Here is a 23,758-nt window from a genome sequence, read left to right on the forward strand (position 1 = left end):
GTCGATGTCGATGTCAATGCTGATGTCGGTAGTGCCGGGTAGTAGTCCGCCTTCGACTGCCAGTTCATATATCACTCGGTGTCGGCCCCACCCAGCCCTCTGCCTCCCTCCCCCCTCCTCCCCCCTGTCGTCACACATGTGCTCAACGGCAATTTCGCTTTCAATTTCAAATGCTATCTATGAGGGAATGCGAATGCGAATCCGAGATGCGAAGACGCCCACACAAAGCCCCAAGAAAAGAAAAGCAAGCAAGTGGAAAAGAAAAGAAAAGAAAAAAGAAAAGAAAAGAAAAGAGAACAAGCAAACTTGTTTGCAAAGTTTAAACAACATTTCGTTTGGCTTTTGCCAGGCCGTACGTGGCCGGGACCCCCCACCCCCACCCCACCACGAAAAAGGACAAAACTTTGCCATTTTTTTGGCAAACTGTTTTGGTGGCATTTACTTATAAGATAAACAAATGCAGAGATGGATTGTCCTGACATCTGGGCAGCGTCTCGAATCTAAAGTGGGTTTTCCAGCGATAAATCTTAGCCCATACCCCGATCCTGAAAAGCTAATTAACTGCGGCCCCCAGCCCCCCACCCCAGGGCTGCGTATCTAATGAATTCGGTCAACGATTTTTACGACACACTCATATGAAATCGAGAAACTGCTGGGACGCACAGGACGGACGGAGTAATTCACTTTATCCATAATTCAATCACAACTATTTCGCGGGGCCAGAGAGATCGTAAAACTGCAGAGACCCTGCCTGCAGGACGCCGCCAATTGGCTGGGATTAATTTTTGTGGCTGTCAGATGCTCGAGAAGTACACTGAGAGGAAAGGCTAGCAAGAACAAGCGAAAATGTTGTGCCAGAAGGAAGATCTGAATTGCCAAGGACCCATAATCTATTCTATTCCGAAAAGAGAGAATACAAATATGGAAAAATCCTAACATTTCTTTGGGAGGAAAGGCAGACTTTATAGGAATGAGCTGCCACATAGTTTTTGCCACCAGTCCTCGAGATTTCCTCCCTCTCTGAGGACTACTTCCTGGTGTTCCCTCTCTGTGGACTTCTTCCTGATTTTCCCCCAGTGTATGCGAGATTTCGCATCTATTTACCCGTTTTATTGCAAAAATTCGTTGATAAACTTGCGCGCAAATAAAACGGACCATAAAAATTAATAAAAACCCAATGTCCGGCCGAGGCTTTATAGTTTTATTATCGGCCAAAAGATGTCCGATTTGGCCTCTCAAAAATTCAAAAGCAACCAACATTTTGTGCTGAGTGAGCAGTGCTCGTAAAAGCCGGACTCTAGCCACCCCATCGAAAAATAACCATTTTCCTACCCGCAAACAAGAAAAAAACTTATTAAGTAATAAATTCCAATAAGAACAAAGGCCCTGCCGCCTCTCCCCGACAAAATTACAAGAGAAAATATGCATAACAGCAATAACAATAGCAATAATAATAATAAGCGAGGTGATAACGATCGCAAGACATCGGGAAATGACCGTTAAACACACCTACGACGCACCCTCCTTTCGGGGGCGTGCAACCCTTTGACCCCACGGACAGAGACAAAGCGCCTTTGGGAGAGATATATGTATGTTTGCTGCCAGAGCCAGAGCCATAATAATATCAATGGGCCAGGCCCATTGACGGGAGTGATTTATATAGAAAAATTCATTATTTGCCGGCACCCCAGCCCCCCCACCCCTTCGAGTATATCCTGGGCATCGGGAGAGTTCATTTACGAAATGCAAAACGAGTCCAGTCCGGGCTGGGGGCAGGACTGCTTCGATATAATGGCTCCCTTGGCGCGAAAGGAAATGTTACCCGAGACGCTTTATCTTTAATAAAGCTAATTCCTATTGCCGCTAACAGGCCAGCGACATGCGAGTCCGCAACGCGGATTGGGTTTGGAATCGCAGACAGACCAGGACGTGGTCCTTTCTGCTCTGCTCCCCGAGACTGATTGCCGTCGCGCTCCGATTGAATGCTCCGCTCCGCTCAGGTAATTGATGTGGGTGCGGAGGTGCAGATACAAGGATATACGGATGTCAGTCGATGGCTGGAACGTCTTGCATAACCCAAAGGTGAATTGGCACAGAAAACTCCCTCGCATGCGTCCATAATTGATGGGCCAGTGGCAGGGCCTCACCAAGCCCACGTCTTGAAACGGGGTGTCCTGTGTACAGCACACCCAGGAATATCTGGAGACTAGCTGATTATGAAATAAAAAGCAATTAGCTGAAGAAATAATTTCATAATACCATTTTTTTGTATGCACTTTCCACGTTTCAAAAATTAGGTTATAGGCCTGGAAGAGTAGATCAAAGTAGATCAGAGTAGACCAAAATCTGTTTTAAAAATTCAAAAACCCGCGACTTGGTGACTGCATACTTTTATATTTTTTACTCGCCATCTGCAACGCGTTTGTCCTTCAAAATTTATGGATTAAAAACATAATTGTTCCAACTTTCCTAGGATTTTTGATTCGTATGGATAGAGTGGATATATCTGCCGATTCTTTTGTTCTTTCTGTGAAAAATTGTTCTTTGAACGGAAGGATTTGAGCCCTTTCCCCCTCTCAACTTGGGTTTCATTTTCTTTGTGATTTCCAAAAATAGTTCATATGGGTGCATAATTATTTGCAAAATTGGTTTATGCATTTTATATCTCATTAATTATGCACAGCCACAGATGACGAGGGGGGAGAGGGGCAACCAGAGCGGTGGAGACGCACCAAAATGGTTACGAAATTACGCACAGACCAACGCACACGGCCACCTCGACCTCCACCTCGAGCCCCAGCCCCCAGCCCCCGAGGAGATCCTGCAAAGCCCTTTCCCTAACCGTGTCCCTACGACCCCCCCGTGTGTGTGTGTGTGTGTGGAGAACGCATCGCATCTTTTGAGAAGCAGCCATACAAAAAATGCACTTGCTAAGGGGGAAATCTTACGCCTGATTTGATCCGGGGCCATACACACACACACACACAAAGACACAAAGACACAATGTCCTCGGCAGCGGTTGTCCCTGTTGTTCTTGTGGCTGTCATTTGCAGGCAGGCAGGCAGGACACACACACACTCGGATACTCGGTTACTCGGTTTGCATCCTTTCGGTTTCCTCAAATGTGACAAATTCGAGATGTGCTTGGCTAGTCAAAGGAGATCGCCAGGCCAGCCCAGCCCAGAACTGGCTGCGTCTGGCCTGGCCTGTCCTGTCCTGTCCCATCCTGAATGGGTCCTAGCCCTACTACTGTCCTGGGCTGTCGTGTCCTGTCCCATCCACTGCACTTGAGTTTCGGCCAATCGACGAGGACCTCAGGATGCTCACTGAAGAAAACTGTGATGCGACCATGCATGTTTTATGTGCATCTAACTATATCCGAAACCCCGTGCGAGAGACAGAGCCGGCTATACACATGGCAATGGATGGACAGGACTCAGTAGAGGCGGAGGGAGGGACGGCCCTATTGCATATTGTATTTTCAATTTTATTCGATTGCATTTTATTGTATTTTTCACTTGATATATATTTATGCATCGGAATTGTTTGGTTTGCCTTCTCCCTTGAGTTGTCACGCACAAAGCCAGAACTAAATTGTTTAATTTGATTTCAGTTTTTGGGGTCGCCTTGCGTCATGCATGACCCGCACCCATAAACACCCATGGACACCCAACACCCAACGCCTATGCAAATCTCTGGCCATCCAACAAAATGACTCAATATTTTTGGGGCCTCAGGGGCTGTGCCTTGGTCTAGGTCCTGGGCCTTGGCAATTTTCTATACATTAAATTGCGTTTTATTTTTCAATATTTATTATTATCGAATATTGAAACGGAATCAGAATGGAAATGGAAGTGGAAGTGGAAATGGGAGCGTGGAGTGCGAGTGCCAGAGTGCCACAGTGCAGAAGATGGATCTGCTTTCGAGGCCAGGTGTGTTCATGCACGCCACATGGCTATACTATACAGACACCAGCCGCTTATAGAATATATAGAATATGGAATATAGTCCCGTCCAAACCGGCAATGGTTCTGTGGCACGCGATACGCCAGGCCCTTCCTCCACTCCTTGCCATGCATCCAATAGTCCACCATTCCACAAATCCACCCTTTCTGCATGGATTCTACTTTTGCGGCGCATTAATACCCGTACAGTGCGTTTCAGCGGCATATGGTAGATAGAAATTTGAGGATTAAACGATCGCAGCTTTAGTTTCTTGAATTTTGAGTTTTTTTAGGGGTGATATCGAATAATATTAGGTTATTAGGGGGCAAATCCACTGCACACTCGCTCACCCCGGGCTCACTCGCTGTCCTTGCTCACGCAGATATGAGTAAAGTATCGGAAACAACGATCCCAAGCGTTCTTTATAGTATAGGGAGCTATATCCTTGAATTTTCGATGGGTTATATTCAATAAACGATAAACAATGAACTCTATATATTGACTGGAATTTTTACTCCCATCTCCCATGCATGTCTTTGGGTCTTATAGTTTTATCCACGCACTGTATTCCCTTTTACCTCTAAGAAACACGAACTATATGGAGCTAAATACTACTCCCAGATAAAAGAGTCCCCCATTTGTGAGTTTCACTGCAAAACCGATTAAATAGATTGTGAATAAAACCTATGATTTCTGTTTTCCTAGATTATTTGCACTCTTTTGTACTATATTTGAATAATTATTTTGCCTGCCTGCCTGCCTGCCTCGTACTATATCTGTTATATCATATTTAAACTTTAATATTCCATAAGATATATCTATAAACATTCTGTAATTGGCTCAAACAAAAATCAACCAACAAAAAGTGAAAGAAAAAACAATTGGCTAAAACCTCGACGATCCGTGTGTGTGTTCCGCCGCAGGCAATCCTAACTGTAAGAACTGAATGTTTCCATAACAAATTGGCACTCTAAGAAAATGTTGAAAACCTGAAAAATCTCTCGAAAATTGGCACCAGAAAATTGGAATTACGAAATCTGTAGAGGAGGTTTGATTCAGTTCTGCTGTTCTGTTGTTGTTGCTGCTGCCGCCGAAGAATCCATCTCCCAGATACACACACACACACTCTTTCCCCCTCCCCAGTCCCCCTCCCACCACTGTACATCAAAATTTGAAGGAGGAGCAGAAATCGAACTGAGAGAAAAGATATCCTTTAGCTTGCTTCTGATTTTTGATTTCACATTGACTTCCTCCCGACTTTCTCCCCCCCGTGCTGGACACTAACGACCTGTCGACCATCGCAGGCACATTCCTGAATGCCAAGAACAGCATCAAGCAGGAGACCGTCGATCCGGAGGCGGAGGAGGAGCCACAGCCGCAGCCGCACGAGGCGCATGCCGCCGACCGTCGCCCGGGGGCCAGCAAGCTGGCGAAGATCATGCAGAGGCCGCAGCTGTCGCAGCTGTTCGCAGAGCAGCGGAGGAGCCACCAGTCGCACCATCAGCACCACCATCCGACGCACCACCACCACCAGCACAATCCTCACCAGCACCACAACCACAACAACAACAATAATAATAATTCCAATACGAATCACAACAAGAGGAAAAGGAACCGCTCGGCCAACTCCTCGCCCACGCCCTCGGCACGGTCCTGGAACGACAGCGAGGAGGAGCACGATCCGGAGGAGAACCTCCTCCATGCCGGCAGCAACCAGAACCAGAACCAGAACAACCACACCAACAACGACGACGAGGACGACCGCTCGTCGTCGGCCTCCTCGGCCATATCGCTGACCATGAAGCGGACGCGGCAGTCCAGCGAGTCCACCCTCTATCAGACCCTGCTCCTGAAGCAGGAGCAGCAGCAGCAGCTCCAGCACTCCCGTCACGAGGCAGCCCAGCAGCAGCAGCAGCAGCAACACCAACAGCAGCAGCAGCAGCAGCAATATCTGGACGAGCTGCAACAGTCCGTGTCCGTGTCGCACCAGCAGCAGCTGACCGCCAATCTGTTCATGGCCCGCACCATTGCCCTCAGCCGATCCCGGGACTTTCCCGAACTTTTCCAGAATACCTCGGCGGCGGCCGTGGCAGCCGCTGCTGCAGCAGCAGCCAGTGCCACAGCCGCCTCGGCGGCCACGGTCAGTCCGGGAAATGGCAATGGGTCCGGACAGGGACAGGGACCCGGACTGGGACCGGGACCAGGACCTGTGCCCGGCCCCGGACCCGGGCCAGTGCCGGGCACCAGCACGGCGGGAAGCGGGCCAAACAGCAGCAGCAGCAGCAACTATATGCTGCCCTGTCCGTTGTGCGAGACGCCGCTGGAGCAGCGCGTCTTCAGGCAGCACCTGGACCGGCACTACCCGCGCGACAGTCCCGTGTGTCCGGTGATCGAGTGCGGACGGCGCTTCGCCCATCCGAACTCCGTGCGGAATCACATGCGGATCAAGCACACCCTCCAGTGGGCCAAGATGAAGGCCATGCGCTCGTCGGGCGGCCCCTTCGCCGGCGGCCCGGACTTCAAATGAAACTGCGAGGCGGCGCCAGCCCTGTAATACCCCGTATCCGTACTCGTACTCGTACTCCCCGTAAAGCTTTCTAGGTTGCTGCTTTCAGTCACTCAATGGCGACAATAAATCGAATCTAGCTCTAACACCCAATCTCGAGACACACTCGCATCTATCGTAGATAGCCAAAAGTAGTCCAAGTGCAAGTCAAAGGCGACGGTCGACATCCACTGATTCAGTAACTAATTTGCGAGCGCACTGGGTCCTTTCCTATAGGCCAACTACTGGCCCAGGGCCCAGTGCCGCTGCCCAAACAGTCAGCCATCCGCAGTTCCTTCCTTCTTCTAGCACACCAAAAAGCGTTCAATCAGTTTCCATTTCAAATCTATTCACTTATGGGATCATTGTTCGACAAAAGGAATGATCTTTAGAAGGTTTCAAGAAACAGAAACAGAGGATAATAATGGAATGGTTTCAATCAGTTTAAATCACCTTGTAGTCACCCATTTGCCATTCTAATTCGGAATCACTCGAAGGAAGGAAAAACCGCAGAAGGATGATGAGCTTTAGATGGACTGTAGATTCCAGAGAAGCCTCTTAGCCGACAGTGGAGGATCGATCGATCGCTTTTGGGTTAGGATACTTACAACAATTATTACGTTCCTATATTCAATATAGTACTATATATATATGAAAAATGCAGACAACTAAAGCTCTGATATGTTTGCCCTTGAATAAACCACTTTGAATTGATTTACAGGGCCAGATTGTGTAGAATAAAACGCCAGTAAACTCCAGTAAAATATGTGCAGTATTATGATTAAAACCAATACCAAAAAAAACCCCAATTAAAGAACACACACAACCAGAAATATAATAATATTAATTGATAGAATTACATAAGCAGACATATTAAGACGTATTAAGCCATAGAGAGGTTGGAGAAACTATGTAGATAATGAGCTAAAACCAAGCAAACCACAAAATTATATATACGATATATGAAAAACGATGAAGTAGTTATTATGAATATTGATACTGAAACAAAATAGAATGTGCCTGCATAATATATTTTTAGCCAAACAAAAACAAACAACAAAAAAACGAAGGAAATAAGAAAAACTAAACGTAAAGGATTTGTATTAGAGAAAAGTTCAAAATTGATGGATGATTTGTTTGGATATCTTTTGTGTTTGATTTTGATTTTGATTTGATTCCATTCGATTGGCGGCCGGCTTTAAGTACTAAATACAGAAGAGCAGATGGAAAACATACGTAAAAAGGTTCCTATAATGTTAATCAAAAGAAAAAACCAAAAAAAAACCAAAAACCGAAACTTGAGCAAAACTAGCCCAAGAAATCGATCAACTTTGAGGCTCGATTAAACATATAAATTCCATTTCGAAGCGGACAATTTTACAATTGTAGTTTATAAAGCATATAGAAAAAAGAAGAGAAAACCACACAGATCCGATCCGATCGGATCGGATGGTATGTGATTCGTATGCCATTTTAGTTTGCAAATTATTTGAGAGTGTGGATGATGAAATGTATCTGGTACGAGTATCTGCCACATGTGTGGGTGTGTGGAGGCGGCCGACTATGAGAAGATGTGTTTTCGGAGATGGCAAATATATTTTGGTGAACAATAAAGAGCAAACGAAGACGAGCCGACTTTTCATTGAACTCTAAGTGAAGCCCTTAGCGAGTGAATCGAATCATCTAATATTCATCATCTATTTTCTTCTCTGCAGTGTCCCGAAGATCCCTGGAGATGCGCGTCCGTGCCACCGATCCCCGTCCCTGCCCGAAATGCGGCAAGATCTACCGCTCGGCCCACACCCTGCGCACCCATCTGGAGGACAAGCACACCGTCTGCCCCGGCTACCGGTGCGTCCTGTGCGGCACTGTCGCCAAGTCACGCAACTCGCTGCACTCGCACATGTCGCGCCAGCATCGGGGCATCTCCACCAAGGACCTGCCCGTGCTGCCGATGCCCAGCCCCTTCGATCCGGACCTCGCCTCGCGGCTCCTGGCCAAGGCTGGGGTCAAGATATCGCCCGCTGAGCTGCGCGCCCGAGCCTCGCCCACCGGCGGCAGTGGCAGCAGCGGCGGCGGTGGTGGCGGCGGAGGAGGCGGCGGTGGCAGTGGCGGGGCCAAGCTGGATCTGAGCAACGCCAGCGGCGGACCACTGGACGATGGCGAGGACTCCGACGAGGACCCCGAGGACCTGACCGTGGGCAACGGCCTGTACGGCATGGGTGGCAGCAACAGCGACCTCAGTCGCTACCACGAGAGTCTCCTGAGCAACTTTGGGCACGCCAACACCACTATCTCGCGGATGCGAAACGAGGCTGCCGCGGCAGCGGCCACAGCGGCTGCTTTGGGCCAGCCCAAAGATCTGGGCGTGCAGATCCCCACCAGCAATGCTGCGGGCCAGTCCCTGCTGGACACCTACCTGCAGTTCATCACGGAGAACACGTTCGGTGAGTGTTGGAGCAGAGCTCTTGCCATCAGGCGACTCTTTTCTAACTAGAATCTTCTTTTTTCGGCATTCCAGGCATGGGCATGTCCCAGGAACAGGCTGCAGCAGCGGCTCTGCGGGCCAAGATGGCGCAACTGAATGCCATGGGTCACAGTCTGGAGAACCTGCCGCCTGGCCTGCTGCCCGGACAGTTCGATCTGAGCAAGCTGGCCGCCGGTAACCCCGCCTTTGGCCAGAGCGGACCGGGTCTGTCGATAGAACCGATTCTGCGCCACGACCAGGATCCAGCCCAGGGCCCACTGGCGCTGAACTCTGGCGGCCGGATGCACGGGCATGACTTGGACGATGCGGACAATGATGGGGAGATGCGGAGAGAGGGCTCAGAGCCCATGGATCTGGGCCTGGACAACAATCAGTCGGGCAGCAACAACGAGGTGGCCAACTCGGATGTTGAGGAGAACTACTCCGAGGACGAGGGCGTGCACAACACATAAGGGAGCAGCAGCAGGAGTGTCAGAGTGTCATTGCATCAACAGTTGTATACCGAATACCCATGGAACATATGTAACGAGTAGCCTTATCCACATGTATACCAGTTTATGTGTACAATACGATACAAATACGATACAATACGATAGAGATACGGACCTAGGACTAGGAAAAATCATATTTGTGCCGCTGCCAGAGCTGGCCTAGTAGAATTCAATGTTGTGCTTTTAAACTACCTATACATATATACTATATAATGTATGTATAAATATACACATGTACCTGTTGTGTATACAATTGATGAAGGGGATGGATATCCCCGAAACGAGCCCTGACAGGAGAAAGCTAAACCCCTAGAGTACCCTTTTAGTCGTAAGATAGATTTCACATTGAAAGCGAAGAACCAGCCTGTAAATACATACAAAAACACCTATGCCCCCATCCCTCAGAACCGATCCGTCGCATTTAAAGTATGTTAGTATCCGACAGAGGAACTCAAATGTTTATTCAGATGTGCCATGCATGCCACAGCTAGAATCCGAGTATGCCTACCTATGATATAAGCATACGATAATAGCCTTCCAAGTTCCAAGTCTAGCCTAGCCACTCCATTGATTCACAGTGCTTACCATATCTCAGGAACACTATCTCGCGGACAAAGCCAGCATCAACCGAACTACCTCAGCAGACCTCAGCAGACGAATGAGTTTTGTGTGCTGTGTGCGTGTAATCCTCGAAATACCTTAGACTTCCATGAGTTGTGACTGGTCCTGTCCTCGTCCTGTCTATATCCGTACTCTTTATACAATATATAGAAAACTCCAGGGCCCCAGGAAACTTGCCAATATTGAACAGAATAGGTTAAGGATCTGCAATGGATCAGAATATATACATAAATACGTGACAAAGTGAATGTTAATTTATATACAACTACTTATACGGTATACAGTGCACATTTAGCATAGAGACACACACACACACACAGAAACCCTGTACTGTACTTACCCAGACAATGGTTAGGATTTGTCAGAGAATTGAATACCTCAGCCTCAGCATACTCAGCACTCGATCAGACCACACACCACACCGAACAGGGGTGAACCAGTATCTCCGCCGTTTGAAGAGAGAGTCATACGATACTTAAGGAATACTAGAAATTAGTTAGTTTATGTGGAAGCACTGCAAGCAAGAGACATACCCGTAGATAGATGTAAGTACTACTCGTAAGTAGTGCCCGTTGCCGTTGCCGTGGCCGTGGCTGCGTTTCCTGTATGTATTTAGTTCGAATATGCCTCAGTTATATCCTAGGTTTATGGTTAGTTTCAATCGAAGATGAGCACAGACAGACTCTACAAGAGTCGCAACCACTTGCCTTATGACCAACATATGTGTTACTTTAGTAATTTTCTACCTCAATTAATTTAAATGTAATTTACTTGGATATTTATTTGTAAGTTCGCAATGGCCGTCGCATTTCATTTGAAGTAGCCCGTCTTATTTCAATCATTCAATTAAGAGTGGAGTACCCCCAACGTAGCCTAACGTAACGATACAACAACAGATTGGAGAATACCTAAAAAATATACCTATACAAAATGTTATGAATAAAGAAGAGCCCAAGTACATGCGAGTATGTTTAATTTCTTGATTTATCCCCTGATCGTTTTATGCTTTCGGTTCGTTAGACACTTCTCCTTTCTTGTCTCTCTCGACGCAGGGAGAGTGCAATAGATCGCATTTCCCTAGGCTTGAAATGCATTCAAGGCTAATGCAATTCGGTTAAGACGTTAGTTTAAAAGCAATTAGTTAAAAGTCGTTACATAAGCAATATAAGTAGACATCCATGTGCTTAGAAAGTTATAAATATTTATTGAAATTACAATAAAGCCGCGTTATGAAGAACAATGTTTATGGTGTTTCTATCTGTTCTATCTGCACATTTGCTGGGGGTTCCTTTCTTCGATTCAGGTACATTTGATGCAAAGATCTTTTTTTTTTTTTAATAAAAGTAAGTAATTCCACAGGTCCACAATTGCCTGTTTCTTCATCAGCACAGAAGTACACAAATAATGAGGTATTGAAGAAGAATTCTTTTAGAATTCTTAAGTTATAAAGGACCGTATAGATTTAGATTAGTACAGAAATATGCAGTAGGCAGCGTAGCTGTGTATTCGATACATGTCCACCTTGCAACACTAAACTTAATGACAAGTACATAAATACATTTAAAATACTCCGAAAAATATTGAAAGTTTTGACTTCTCACATGGAATAAATAATTGGAAATAAACGATTTGATCTTGGTACGGGCATAGAGAACTAAAGGTTATATACAACTAAACTATGATGTTATAGCGACTTATTTGGCTGTAGAGGCTGCCTCGTAGTCAGCGATTTTAGCGCGCAGTTCAACCACCTCATCCTTGCGCATCTTGAGCACTCGTTTAGCGTACTCGTATTTCTCGTTCATGGCTGATATTTCCTTCTTGTGCGCCTCACATTGGGTCTGGAAAGATGCATAGTATGATGGATGATTTCTTGTTAATAATAAGCAAAGCAATGCGTACCTTAAGCGCATTGATTTGGCCTGCTGTAAGGGAGGTCAGGTTGGAGGTGTCGCAATTTTCGTTTTGCTTTAGTCTCTGTTCCAAATCTTGGATCGTAGAGTAGCGGAAGCGGCACAGTTTAAGTGCGTCTTGATACTTTAGGTTTGTCTTCTCCAGGACCTTCTCCAAGTCAGACTCTGTCTGTGTATCCACCGAGATCATCGCAGGGGTTATTCTGCATGCTTGGCCTTGGACTGATGCAGATGCCGCTGCAGTCATGTCATTGACCTTGATAGTGAGATCTTGATTCTTCAGCTTAAGACGCCTCAGTTCGGCACGTGCTTTTTCCTGTTCTTCCAATAGTCGTTTTTGTAGCTGGGCATTCTCGTCTTTCAGAGGATGGTTTTTGAGTTCAATGTTTAATGCTGTCACCTGGCTCTCCCGTATAAAAAGGTCTCGCTGGCAGTCCTGCAGCTTTTGGTTGAGCTCAACACAGTTGCAGTTATTGTCTGAGATTGTGAGAATTATTAATTCAGGTTCCATGATTTATGTTCTGAAAATATCTCTGACTTACCCACGGGATCCGTCATGGTTCCCCAATCGCGCACGTTGTTCCAGTAAGACTGCCTGCGACGCTCATCGTGTACGCTTAGCCGTCGGTTCTTACGCCAGTCGGACTCAAAGCTTATCGATTTCTACACAATATTGAAGGCTTGGCATTAGATTCTACATTTAAATGGTTTTATCTCAAGCTTACTCTTGGTGCAGAGGGCGACGTGCTGGACGCATTGGACTCAAAGGACACATTGCTGGCGTTGGCTTTGAGTCCTTGAAGGGTAGTCAAGTCACCCTGTAGCTTCTCCACAATATCATTCAGAGTGCACACCTTTTCTTCTAGGTTGCGTTTGTCCTCCAAAAGACTCGACGCAGTAGCCTGTACGCGTTCCATTTCAGTGCGATAATCAGTCTCATTGGTTTTCTGAAATACCCATCCATTAGATCATTTCAAGGAAATGAAAGTGTCATAATCGCTTACCATTGTTGTGCGAAGCGTTTCGCATTCTTTGGTCAGTGTCGCCACTGACTTGCGAGACTGCTCATCTTTCTGGTGCATTTCCAAACATTTTTGTTTGGCTACTTCGAGAGCCAATTTCTGCTGAGATAAGGAATTCTGTAAGGCGTCCCATGCTGCATCCTTTTCCTTGACTTGAGCTACTGACTGACGAGCCTCCTCCACTTCCTGCCGCATTTCCAAGCATTTCTTATTGGTTTCAGCGAGAGTTTGTTCTTGCTGGGCTGCACTAATACGCAAAGAATCACGTTCCGCTTCAATGGTATCCTGGAAAAACACATATCGGTCAACAAAAGTGGAAAGAAGATTCAAATTTATTTTTTACCATGGCCGTTTGCAGCTTTTGACATTCTTTGGTCAGTGCCGCCACGGACTGGCGAGCCTCCTCCAACTCCTGCCGCATTTCCAAGCATTTGCCATTGGCTTCTTGGAGAGCCTGTGTCTGCTGAGACAAGGAACCCTGGAAGGTCTGACAGAGTGCATCTTTTTCCTTGAGTTGAGCAACTAACTGGAGACTCTCCTTAATTTCCTGTTGCAGTTCAAGGCATTTCTTATCGGTCTCTGCAAGGATTTGTTCTTGCTGGGCCGCAGAATTGCGCAAGGAATCGCGTTCCGTCTCAGTTGTTTTCTGGAAAGACACACATCGATGAGAATAAGTAATGAAGATTGAGAGGCGTGTATTTTTCGCATACCAGTGCCGTTTGCAGACTTTCACACTCTTTGGTCAGTGCCGCCACGGACTGGCGAGCCTCCTCCAATTCCTGCCGCATTTCCAAGCATTTGCCATTGGCTTCTTCGAGAGCCTGTGTCTGCTGAGACAAGGAGCCCTGGAAGGTCTGACAGAGTGCATCTTTTTCCTTGAGTTGAGCAACTAACTGGAGACTCTCCTTAATTTCCTGTTGCAGTTCGAGGCATTTCTTATCGGTTTCTGCAATGATTTGTTCTTGCTGTGCCGCAGCATTGCGCAAGGAATCGCGTTCCGCTTCAATGGTTTTCTGGAAAGACACACATCGATGAGAGTAAGTGAAGAAGATTGAGATGCGTGTATTTTTCGCTTACCAGTGCCGTTTGCAGACTTTCACACTCTTTGGTCAGCGCCGCCACGGACTGGCGAGCCTCCTCCAATTCCTGCCGCATTTCCAAGCATTTCTTATTGGTTTCAGCGAGAGTTTGTTCTTGCTGGGCTGCACTAATACGCAAAGAATCACGTTCCGCTTCAATGGTATCCTGGAAAAACACATATCGGTCAACAAAAGTGGAAAGAAGATTCAAATTTATTTTTTACCATGGCCGTTTGCAGCTTTTGACATTCTTTGGTCAGTGCCGCCACGGACTGGCGAGCCTCCTCCAACTCCTGCCGCATTTCCAAGCATTTGCCATTGGCTTCTTGGAGAGCCTGTGTCTGCTGAGACAAGGAACCCTGGAAGGTCTGACTGAGTGCATCTTTTTCCTTGAGTTGAGCAACTAACTGGAGACTCTCCTTAATTTCCTGTTGCAGTTCAAGGCATTTCTTATCGGTCTCTGCAAGGATTTGTTCTTGCTGGGCCGCAGAATTGCGCAAGGAATCGCGTTCCGTCTCAGTTGTTTTCTGGAAAGACACACATCGATGAGAATAAGTAATGAAGATTGAGAGGCGTGTATTTTTCTCTTACCAGTGCCGTTTGCAGACTTTCACACTCTTTGGTTAGTTCAGCAACTGACTGGCGAGCCTCTTCAGCTTCCTGCCGCATTTCCACACACTTTTTATTGGCTTCTTCGAGAGCCTGTGTCTGCTGAGACAAGGAATCCTGAAGGGTCTCACAAACTGCTTCCTTTTCCTGGAGTTGAGCTACTAACTGGCGACTTTTCTGACGAAGTTCGAGGCATTGCTTATCGGATTCTGCAAGAACTTGTTCTTGCTGGGCCAAAGCGGCATTCTGAAAAAACATTGATCAGAAAAGGTAAGGATAATGGGGATATATTCATCGCTTACTAGAGATGATCGCAGGGTTTCGCATTCATTTTTTAGTTCCTCCACGGACATGCGGGCCTCCTTCACTTCCTGCCGCATTTCCAAGCATTTGACATTGGCTTCTTCGAGAGCCATATTCTGCCGAGACAACGAATCCTGGAAGGCCTCACATGCTGCATCCTTTTCCTTTAGTTGACCCACCAGCTGGTCATTGGATTCCTCCAGTTTCGAGTAGGCATCGCGCAGAGAACAACACATTTGTTGCTCCTCTTCCAGCATACTTTGGAGGTTTCTGGCATTTTTCATTGCCACTTCTAGGTCTTGACTGCACGACTCCAGCTTCGTTTTGCTCTCTTGCAGGGACTCCAGCTTCAGCTGCAGCTCGTTCTTTGAACTCTTCAGCACTGCCACCTCCTGTTGGAAATATGCTGCCTGACTAGAAATCTTGGTCTCCATTAGCTGCATCTGAAGCTTCAGAAGAGACTCCTGTGCGGTCGCAGAGTCCATCACTTCGAAGGCGCTTATCAGTTCCGATCGAAGTGTTTCGATTTCAACGGTTCGATCGCTTTGCTCTTTCTGGGAACTGTTGATCTCGCACTGTAGGTTCTCTACTTGTTCTCTTAGCGTAATGTTAACCCCAGTGGCCTCGGACAAGCACTCTTGCAACCTCTGATGCTGAGAGAGTAGGTCTTCAAAGCTGAGAGCCTTCTTTTGGGCCCTCTGTAGCTCTTCATTAAGATCACTGTTCTTCGAGCTGAAAGTCTCAAGTTTGTCGAGTAGTTCAGCCTTCTCGAAGGCTGTCTGCTTGCTCAGGGTTTCCAGTTCTCGCTCCATTAGTTGAATCTTCTCCAAAGTGCTCGCATGCTGCGATTCCGCCTCTTTGATCTCGGAGTGCAGAGCCATCTTCTCCTCCTTCAGCTTATCCAGGTCAGCTTGGATTTTAGAAATCTGCTGTTCGTAGTCCAAAATATGCTCCTCGCATCTGTCTTTAAGCTCTTGATTCCTCTGCTTTTCGACGGCTATCAGCTCATCCAGCTGTACGGATGAGCTGCGGTCGTGGGCGTTCATCTGCGATTGTAGTTCCTCCACCAATTCCTGGCTCTTCGCGCAAAGCGACTCAAGTTCGAGCTTCTCCTGCCTCAGCTGATCTAAGACCAAATTATGCTCTATCCTGATGTCCTCCAGCTCTGCCTGGTGTTGAGCAGCAGCCTTGGCTTGGTCTGCCACGAGACTGGCCACGTTCTGTTCGTAGCGTTCCTTGCCCTCCTCCCACTCCGCGTTGTATTTGCGGAAGTTGGCGCGATATTCGTTCTCGCTCTGCTCTATTTTATCGAGATATTCCAGCTTAAGGGCGTTCAGTTCATCTATCTTCGTTTGTTCAATGGCCTCTATCGAATCCCTGGCAGTCTTTAGGTCTTCTTCAAGAGTCTCGATGCGATCTCCGGCACTCTTCAGATCTTCTTCAACAGTCTTGGTGTGATCTCCGGCACTCTTCAGATCTTCTTGAAGAGTCTCGATGCGATCTCTGGCACTCTTTAGGTCTTCTTGAAGAGTCTCGATGCGATCTCTGGCACTCTTTAGGTCTTCTTCAACAGTCTGGATGTCTCCATTGTTCTGCAGCAAACGCTCTTGCATCTCCGACAGGGACTCTTCAGCCTTGGTGCTGCGCTCGACGAGCTTCGCATTGGTTTCCTGTAGCTGGTCGATGCGTTGAACGTCGTCTGCCAACTTCTCTGCTTGCCTTTCCAGGAGCTGCTGCTTCTGGCTGGCATTCGATTGGAGCTCCACCTGCTTTACCTCCATGGACATGCAGCGCTCATTCAGCTCGTCGATTTCCGTACGCAGCTGATCGATATGGTTGTCCTTTTGCTGCAACTGCAACAGTTGTATCTCCACTCGGCCTTGGAGCTCGGCGACTTTGTCCTTCAGCTCGGAAAGGGATGTCTTGAGGGCAGCTATCTCGGATGCCTCCTGGTCTGGCAGCAACAAGGGGGATGTGCTGCCGGGCAGGGTATCGTCGCCATGGGATAACATGAGACTCTCGCTCAGTGTGTTCTCCTTCACCTTCTCCTGCAGCTCCTCACAGACGATGGTTATCTCGGCATTCTGCTTCTCTAGGGACTCGATCTGTCGCTGGTAGGACTCAACCTTGTTGACGATCACCGACTTCTCCAGGAGAGCCGACTCCAGGTCGGTCATCTGTTCGCGCATCTCGTTAATAGTTCCCTCCGTGACATCGATCAGCATATTCTTCTCCGCAATCTCCATCTCCAGCCGAGCAATGTGGTCGAGCAGACGTCTCTTCTCCACCTCTTCTTCCCCTGGCGCTGACTCTTGGGTGAGTCTGATAATCTGGAACCTGTGCTGTCGCAGCACGCCCTTCAGGCACACCTCATCGGCTGTATTATCATCGAGCGGGTGAGAGACGGTGTGTATGTCTGTAGCTGACTCGAGGCAAAGCTTCAGGCCGGGCACATTCTGCTCATGAATCTTAGTGGCCCTGAAGAGGCGACTGCTGCCCGAGCGATGCTGCAGCTCTATCTCGTGCAGCGAATCTGACAGCCGAGCAAACTTCTCCAAAAATCCGCTGTCTGCGTCGGAATCAAGATCACTGCACTCGGTGCCAACGCCTGAGCTCTTCATGGACTCGATGTCGCAGCTGGGCATCGACTTCTGCAGCTTTAGTTCCTCACGCAGAGCGCTGACCTCGTTCTGCAGGACATCGCATTCCTCCACACTGTCCATTAGCTGGTTCGACATGCAATTGTACTCTTCCTGCATCTCCGCAAGGCTCGTCTGGACATTCGCCAGCTCTGCCTTGAGCTGATCGCTCTGGGCCTTGAACTGTTCCGCAAGGGTCTCGGGACTGGGAGCTTCCAAGAGCAGACGCTGCGCCTCCTCCACTCGCTCCCTCAGAGTGACAATCTCGGCCTGCAGTCTGGTGTTGTCTGACTCCAGCAGCAGAACCTGCTCTTCGGAAGCACTCGACGTTCGCCTCAGATCCTCGTACTCCTGCTGCAGCTGCTGGTACTTCTGTTGGAGTAAATTATAGTCTGCCTCCATGGCCTCAATGGCCTGCTGCTGGCTCTGCAAATTCTGCTCCAGACTATCGTTCTTTCCCTGCAGAATAGCCATGTCGCCATGGGCTGTGGATATTTGGGTATTGAGGCGCTCGCAGTCCTCCGTCTTCTGGGTAAAGGCCACCTGAACGTTCTTCAGCTTTGTGTCGGCATCGGCCAAGAGGCTTTCAAATTCCAGACACTTGGTGCAGATTCTCTCGGGGCTTGACTCCAGCTCGGGGCAAATGGAGCGCATTAGCTCCTCCTTGCTGTTGCGCAGGACATCGCGGGAGATTTCATCGAGAGTTTTCTGCAGATTTTCAATGGCCAAATCCTTCTCCGACAGAGCCGACAGTAGATCGGTCTCTCGTAGCTTTGATTTGGTTTTGTGGGACTGGTACTCGAATTCCAAGCTCACAGCTTCACGATTCTCCACCTCCAGCTTCTGAATGGTCTCCTTCAAGGCCTTCAGCTGCTCCTCGTACTCTGTGTTCTTGGCATTGACTGCCTCTACCTCGGCCTGCAGGGCTTCGCAACTAAAAACAAGACAAGTAAAATAGTTTAAAAAAATCCTCTCGACGAGCTATTTTAATGTCTTCAGGATATGAAATGTGATTGATGTCAATTCTTAGTGACGGGGGTGGGGACTATTTTTCCTGATTATTTCTATGCCAATTGCAGTGTCTGATTGTCAATTATATTTTCTATTCCTGTGGGACTCACCGCTGGGCATTCTTTTGGCTCTCTGACTCTAGCTCATCGCGCTGGGCTGTCACCTCGGACAACTTCTCTGCCAGAGCCTGGGACTTTTCCCAGTCCCCTTCGAACTGCTTCTCTAACGAGGTGAACATTTGCAGCTCCAAGCGATCGATTTTCGTTTTCTCCACCAAGCTATCTCACATGAGAAAATGTGCAATGCGACGACGATGTGCAGACAATGAATGAGGTGTGGTGTGGTGTGTGTGTGTGTGTGTGTGTGCATGCAGTGGGTGACGTGTCTGGTTACATCGTTGGGGAAAGAATTCAAAAACTACTTACCTTGAAACTCCCACATTGGGCGTGAGAGAGAGCTCAGCTCTGCTAAGCTCCTTCGTCCTCAAAACATCCGAGGGCCTCAGACCAAAGTCGATGAGCTCGGCTGGGCTGAATTCCTCTTCACTAGTGCCAATGTCCAGCGACTTCATGATATTAATGGTCTTGGGACCGTTGTCGGCGCGGTGGCTGATGTGCGAGTTGGGAAAGAACACCGGCTTCGGCAGATGGGAAAGCTTCGATTGTCGATGGTCCTGTTTGGGCTCTGGCGGTCCGCAATGCAGCGGTGTGGGGATGGCACTCTCTGGAATCGAGGTGGCAGGGCACCATGTACGGCGGCGATTCTTAAACCGCTTGTCGTTTAGCGAGTTGCTAGTGATGATCTTAAGCATGTCGTTCTGGATGCGGTTCTCAAGCTGCTTCACCTTTAGCTGGCTCTCGTTCTTGCGCTGCTCCTCGGCCAGGCGGTCCTTGAGCTCCTTGATCTCCCGCTCCAGCCGCTTCATCATTGTTGCATCGGAGACCATCTCGTTGACCTCGGGCTTGATGCGGATCTTCTTGGCGCGCATAGCGAAATTGATTGTCGATAGCGACTCCTCTACAATCGAGGGTTTGATGGTGCATATGATGGACGTGAAGGCGTTGCCTCCTAGCGAAGCCTGCAGTATCCGCGTCAATTTGGAGTCGCGGAAGCTTATGAACTTATTGTCCAAGTTTTCGGACAGATTCATGATCACGTTGCTGAGGAACAGAAGACTCTTGTTGATGTGGCTCCCCTCCTTGAGGCGAGTCCCGCTCGCACCTGTTTGCCCGGCCCGCTCAGAACCGGCCAAATCCACCAAATTCAAGACACTCTGAATGACGGCATCGTCCACAGTGCGATCGCTTTTGCGCGATTCGATGATCTGGAATTGCAGGGAGATCAATTGCTGAGATCAGGGGAGCAGAAGATCTGACTAGCAGCTGAACTTACGATGCGAAAGATGGCATGGGAGCGACTGGAGCGCTCGTTCATGTTGGTTTCGCCCACAGTGCGCTCCTTGTTGCCCATGCTGAGGAACCGCAGCAGATCCGACTCGCTGGTTATGATGCACTCCTCGCAATTCACATTCACAATGCCATTGCCGGCCTCGTGTATCTTGAGGTCCTGGTTCTTCTTGTTCAGCAGATCGTAGACTTTCTCGTTGTAGATCTCAATGTAGCCCACTCTAAGCAAATACTCGCGATCGTTGTCGTTGGCTATCTGCTTGAAGATCTCCTTAGCAGCAAGAACCATTACGCCCGGGTTCTCCCTGTCGCCCATCATTGTGTACGTTTTGCCTAGAGGGAGTTCGTGCGTGAGTGTGTGTGCGGAATATGCATATGCATATGCGGAGATGTATAAATACCTGATGACGTCTGGCCGTAGGCAAAAATAGTACCATTGAAGCCCTGCATGCAGGCATGGACAATGTGCTTGGCCATGCGGTCAAACACCTCCTGGTTATTTCCATTCTGATCAAACACATAGTCTACAAATAGGACACGCGCATAAGAAACTGTGCGATCTATGATTTCTCTATGATTTCCTCACTCACCGAAGACACACGGATCAGCTTGGTTGTCGATAAGGCGTATGGAGCGGGACTCCTTCACTTCCCACACCGATGCATTGCCGGCCTCGCAGGGGCGCACCTTGATGCACACCTGAATTGAACTCTTTGCAGACATTCTCTGGCTTATTTCGAATTTTTATCACATTAAACATTCACAAATCAGTTGACTATTCACATAAAAAGACACTTTTCAATGAAACTTCTAGATCAAAATTGTTTAGCAAAATTTTGCATGGCGTACGTACAGTTAAATTCGAACAAATGCAGACCGCCGAATTACCGACCAAATATACGGTCTGACCTGAAAAAATTTACCGAAATATGCCGTTTAATTTTCTAAATATACCGCAAATATACCGATGAAAAAACGAACTTAGCCCACCTAAGCCCCCTCTATTTAAACTACTTGTGGTATTGGGTGGAAAATATACTGAAAATATGTCAAAATATATACTTACAAAAAACCACGATAAATAAATACATAGCAGACTTTTCTTCGATTGTTGTCACAATTTTAAAATTAGGTTTGTTAGAAAATTTAAGTTTTCCACATTTATACACATATACACAATGTCGCGGCAACAGAAGTCACGCATTTTTCCGAGGGACGTCAATGATTGCATGGCGGGTATGAAATCAGAAACACAAGATGCCTTGGAGAGCGGTGCAAAGCAACATTCGGTACGTCCTGAAGTATTGAAAAAAATTGTTCATTTCCGTTCCTTCAAGTCGAATCAGTGAGTAAAGGAAGATTCGGTTCAATACCCATTAGTCCCATTTATCCGTTTGCTTTTGACAATTTCAGATATTCCCAAGATAAGAATTTAGTGCCGCGAGTTCACGTCCCTCCTATTTCAGTCTATACCAAGGACTACAGCCGGTCATCGCACAGTTCCAAATTGCGACAATGTATCGCCGAAAAGGACATACCCGACCCGGATTTCTGCCGCCGACCAGTCAACCCATTTTACAGCTTATCCTCGAGCCAATTCAAATTCATGGATGATCACCACTCGAAAGATCTAGAAACCGAGTATCGCAAAAAAATCAACTTCTTCAGGCAACTAAGGTAGCTTCTTATTTTCCAAATATGTGGTACATAGACACCGTAAATAACCAGCCAAAATGCTTTCTTGCAGGCATCAATCTCAAATTTTCACGGATTAATAGAGATTAGAATAGAGATTTAGATCTCTTTATCTCTAAATCAAACAGTATTCAATATTCAATGTATTAGCCATTATCCAGCAACAGCCCAACCAAACTGGCCCGGATTAAAAGTGTGCTGAATACGTTTTGATGTTCTGTCAGTTATTCGTTTACAAAGTCTTTTTTCTAGTCATTTGTTCTGTAGGTTAGATTACATATGCATTATTTTTGTCTTGTCTGTTGCTTCTATGCTGCCATTTTATCGCCTGCCTTAAGAGCTGCATAACCGCAACGATTAGGAGTGGAATTCGGTGTAGTACTAATCGTCCCGTTTATGCAGCTGTATTAGCCATTATCCAGCAACAACCCAACCAACTGGCCCGGATTAAAAGTGTGTTGAATACGTGTTGATGTTCTGCCAGTTATTCGTTTACAAAGTCTATTTTCTATTATTAATCAAATTTTTTGGGCCGAAAAGGGGTGCTTTGGACTTAGGAATTTAGAAAAAGAGTTGCGGATAATGAACCAATAATAAAATGTATGTACATGTGGACCAGAAAAACAAGAGTTTGGTGTTCTAATTCTGTGCATTGGGTAATTCGGTGTAAGTTTCTGTATCTGTATTAGCCATTATCCAGCAAGAACCCATCCAAACTGGCCCGGATTAAAGGTGTGTTGAATACGTGTTGATGTTCTGTCAGTTATTCGTTTACAAAGTCTTTTTTCTAGTCATTTGTTCTGTAGGTTAGATTACATATGCATTATTTTTGTCTTGCCTATTGCTTCTATGCTGCCCCACTGTTTTTGTGTGTGACGAAATTAGCTGCAGCCATTAACTCATTAATTGGTATCGTATTTAAATTTGGCGCTCAATGGTATCTAAAATGAAAATATGTATATCGATATGCTAATCGATAGTACTTTCGTTATACATTCGATAATTTGTATAGAAATTCAAAGTCTCATTAGCTTTAATATATGTTATATATGTTATTAAACAGACAGAGCTACATCTAAATAGACAAGAGAATCTGATCTGATGAACAAGAAGAAGCTGCTTCTCAAGATACACGAGGCTAGCAATAGCACAGTGAATGTGAATTGCGAGGAGTGCATCATAAACAGCTAGGCGGATCTGCTGCGCCAAACGGTACCTCGTAATCTTTCGTATCGTAAATCAGGCTATGGTCTTCTGCTTTCTTCAACAGCAACAGCAACCTGTTCAATTTTTGGTCCGAAAAGCTGAATCCGATTCTGCGGACGTCGCTCTGCTAACCGACTCGATGAGGCGGAGAGCCTTATCTGTCCGATTCTGATTGCCATTTGTGTTTGGAATATCTTCAAAAACGATGTTGATGCGATTTTGAGAACATAACATTTATTGTCGTCAACAAATTTGCACCCCCCATATCACCCACCATCCATTCAAACCATCTAGTTTAAGTTGTATCGTGATATATCAGAGGGCACAACGGACAGTGGGGATTTGTGTCTGAACTATTGTAGAGTATAATCTGGGTGGCACATTTCCCGCAAAAAGAGTGGCCACAGGGCACGAATTTGGGATCCCGCTTTGGCTGCATGCAAATCACGCACTCTTCCTGGGTGATCCAGGCGATTAATTTGTTCATGGGGATTTCCTTGTCTGTATTTTCCTTTTCCATTTTGTCCTTTAAGCTTATCGGAATGTCTGTGGGGTGTCAGGCCTAAGAACTATCTCACTTATCTTTGGTTAAACATTTACCTACTTATTCGTAAACGTTGGAACGGAAAGAGATCCTCCGACAAATTTAGCTAGGAAAATTATTGTAATCTAAACTCTTAAAATTGAATCTGGACAAACAATAAATCTCATGGCCTTCTTTGACATGGATTTTGACAAGCTTGCTTGGTTTTTCTCGAAAGAACTTGACCTACCAACACTAGTTT

General features: G+C 46.9%; 3 protein-coding genes and 1 long non-coding RNA gene across 14 annotated transcripts in view; 2 read left to right on the plus strand and 2 right to left on the minus strand.

The window, feature by feature from the left end:
* The window catches only part of ab (BTB/POZ-zinc finger protein abrupt), a 54,104-nt gene extending 43,048 nt beyond the window's left edge, over positions 1-11,056 (plus strand). For 4 of the 6 annotated variants that reach the window (XM_033380335.1, XM_033380338.1, XM_033380336.1 and 1 more), the window contains one exon: positions 5,250-6,889. In XM_033380335.1, the coding sequence (XP_033236226.1) occupies positions 5,250-6,472 (1,223 nt within the window). In that variant the 3' untranslated portion in view covers positions 6,473-6,889. Of the gene's footprint in view, positions 1-5,249; positions 6,890-8,205; positions 8,938-9,011 lie in introns of those variants that run through there. The other 2 variants (XM_033380339.1, XM_033380340.1) reach the window with 1 other exon arrangement.
* Positions 11,057-11,271: 215 nt separating this feature from the next.
* On the minus strand, positions 11,272-20,984 carry cmet (CENP-meta). Of its 4 annotated transcripts, XM_002132727.3 has the most exons (16): positions 20,663-20,981; positions 20,474-20,596; positions 20,059-20,405; positions 19,092-19,990; positions 18,777-18,944; positions 15,016-18,589; positions 14,696-14,959; positions 14,329-14,631; positions 14,103-14,270; positions 13,736-14,038; positions 13,369-13,671; positions 13,008-13,310; positions 12,729-12,950; positions 12,546-12,666; positions 11,993-12,480; positions 11,272-11,931 (listed from the first exon to the last, which is right to left on the minus strand). In XM_002132727.3, the coding sequence occupies exons 1-16, from the start codon at positions 20,793-20,795 to the stop codon at positions 11,785-11,787; spliced, it is 7,866 nt and encodes a 2,621-aa protein (XP_002132763.2). In that variant the 5' UTR covers positions 20,796-20,981; the 3' UTR covers positions 11,272-11,784. The 4 variants fall into 4 exon arrangements, with proteins under 4 accessions (XP_002132763.2, XP_015036213.2, XP_015036212.2 ...); XM_015180727.2 differs by lacking the exon at positions 13,736-14,038 and having other exon boundaries at positions 20,663-20,982; XM_015180726.2 differs by lacking the exon at positions 18,777-18,944 and having other exon boundaries at positions 20,663-20,980.
* A 147-nt stretch (positions 20,985-21,131) lies between these two features.
* LOC6903040 (uncharacterized) lies at positions 21,132-22,394 on the plus strand. Of its 2 annotated transcripts, none has more exons than XM_002132728.3 (3): positions 21,132-21,417; positions 21,486-21,749; positions 21,820-22,233. In XM_002132728.3, the coding sequence occupies exons 1-3, from the start codon at positions 21,251-21,253 to the stop codon at positions 21,845-21,847; spliced, it is 459 nt and encodes a 152-aa protein (XP_002132764.3). In that variant the 5' UTR covers positions 21,132-21,250; the 3' UTR covers positions 21,848-22,233. The 2 variants fall into 2 exon arrangements, with proteins under 2 accessions (XP_002132764.3, XP_015036214.2); XM_015180728.2 differs by having other exon boundaries at positions 21,133-21,361; positions 21,820-22,394.
* Positions 22,395-23,185: 791 nt separating this feature from the next.
* On the minus strand, positions 23,186-23,701 carry LOC26533696 (uncharacterized). 2 transcript variants are annotated; one of them, XR_001451196.2, is made up of 2 exons: positions 23,578-23,701; positions 23,186-23,519 (listed from the first exon to the last, which is right to left on the minus strand). It is a non-coding gene; the product is annotated as an uncharacterized lncRNA (long non-coding RNA). The 2 variants fall into 2 exon arrangements; XR_001451195.2 differs by having other exon boundaries at positions 23,574-23,697.
* Positions 23,702-23,758: the final 57 nt, after the last annotated feature.

The sequence above is a fragment of the Drosophila pseudoobscura genome, chromosome 4 (assembly GCF_009870125.1).
Source record: "Drosophila pseudoobscura strain MV-25-SWS-2005 chromosome 4, UCI_Dpse_MV25, whole genome shotgun sequence".
Lineage (NCBI taxonomy): Eukaryota > Metazoa > Arthropoda > Insecta > Diptera > Drosophilidae > Drosophila > Drosophila pseudoobscura.

Excerpts from the sequence above, each read along its gene's own strand:
- LOC6903040 (XM_002132728.3), top strand. The coding sequence starts at position 21,251 with ATGTCGCGGCAACAGAAGTCACGCATTTTTCCGAGGGACGTCAATGAT. Across the intron at positions 21,418-21,485 it reads CGTTCCTTCAAGTCGAATCA|ATATTCCCAAGATAAGAATT; the intron begins GTGAGTAAAGGA and ends TGACAATTTCAG. Across the intron at positions 21,750-21,819 it reads AACTTCTTCAGGCAACTAAG|GCATCAATCTCAAATTTTCA; the intron begins GTAGCTTCTTAT and ends GCTTTCTTGCAG.
- cmet (XM_002132727.3), bottom strand. The coding sequence starts at position 20,795 with ATGTCTGCAAAGAGTTCAATTCAGGTGTGCATCAAGGTGCGCCCCTGC. Across the intron at positions 12,667-12,728 it reads CGTCGCCCTCTGCACCAAGA|AAATCGATAAGCTTTGAGTC; the intron begins GTAAGCTTGAGA and ends AATATTGTGTAG. Across the intron at positions 12,481-12,545 it reads AACCATGACGGATCCCGTGG|ACAATAACTGCAACTGTGTT; the intron begins GTAAGTCAGAGA and ends TCACAATCTCAG.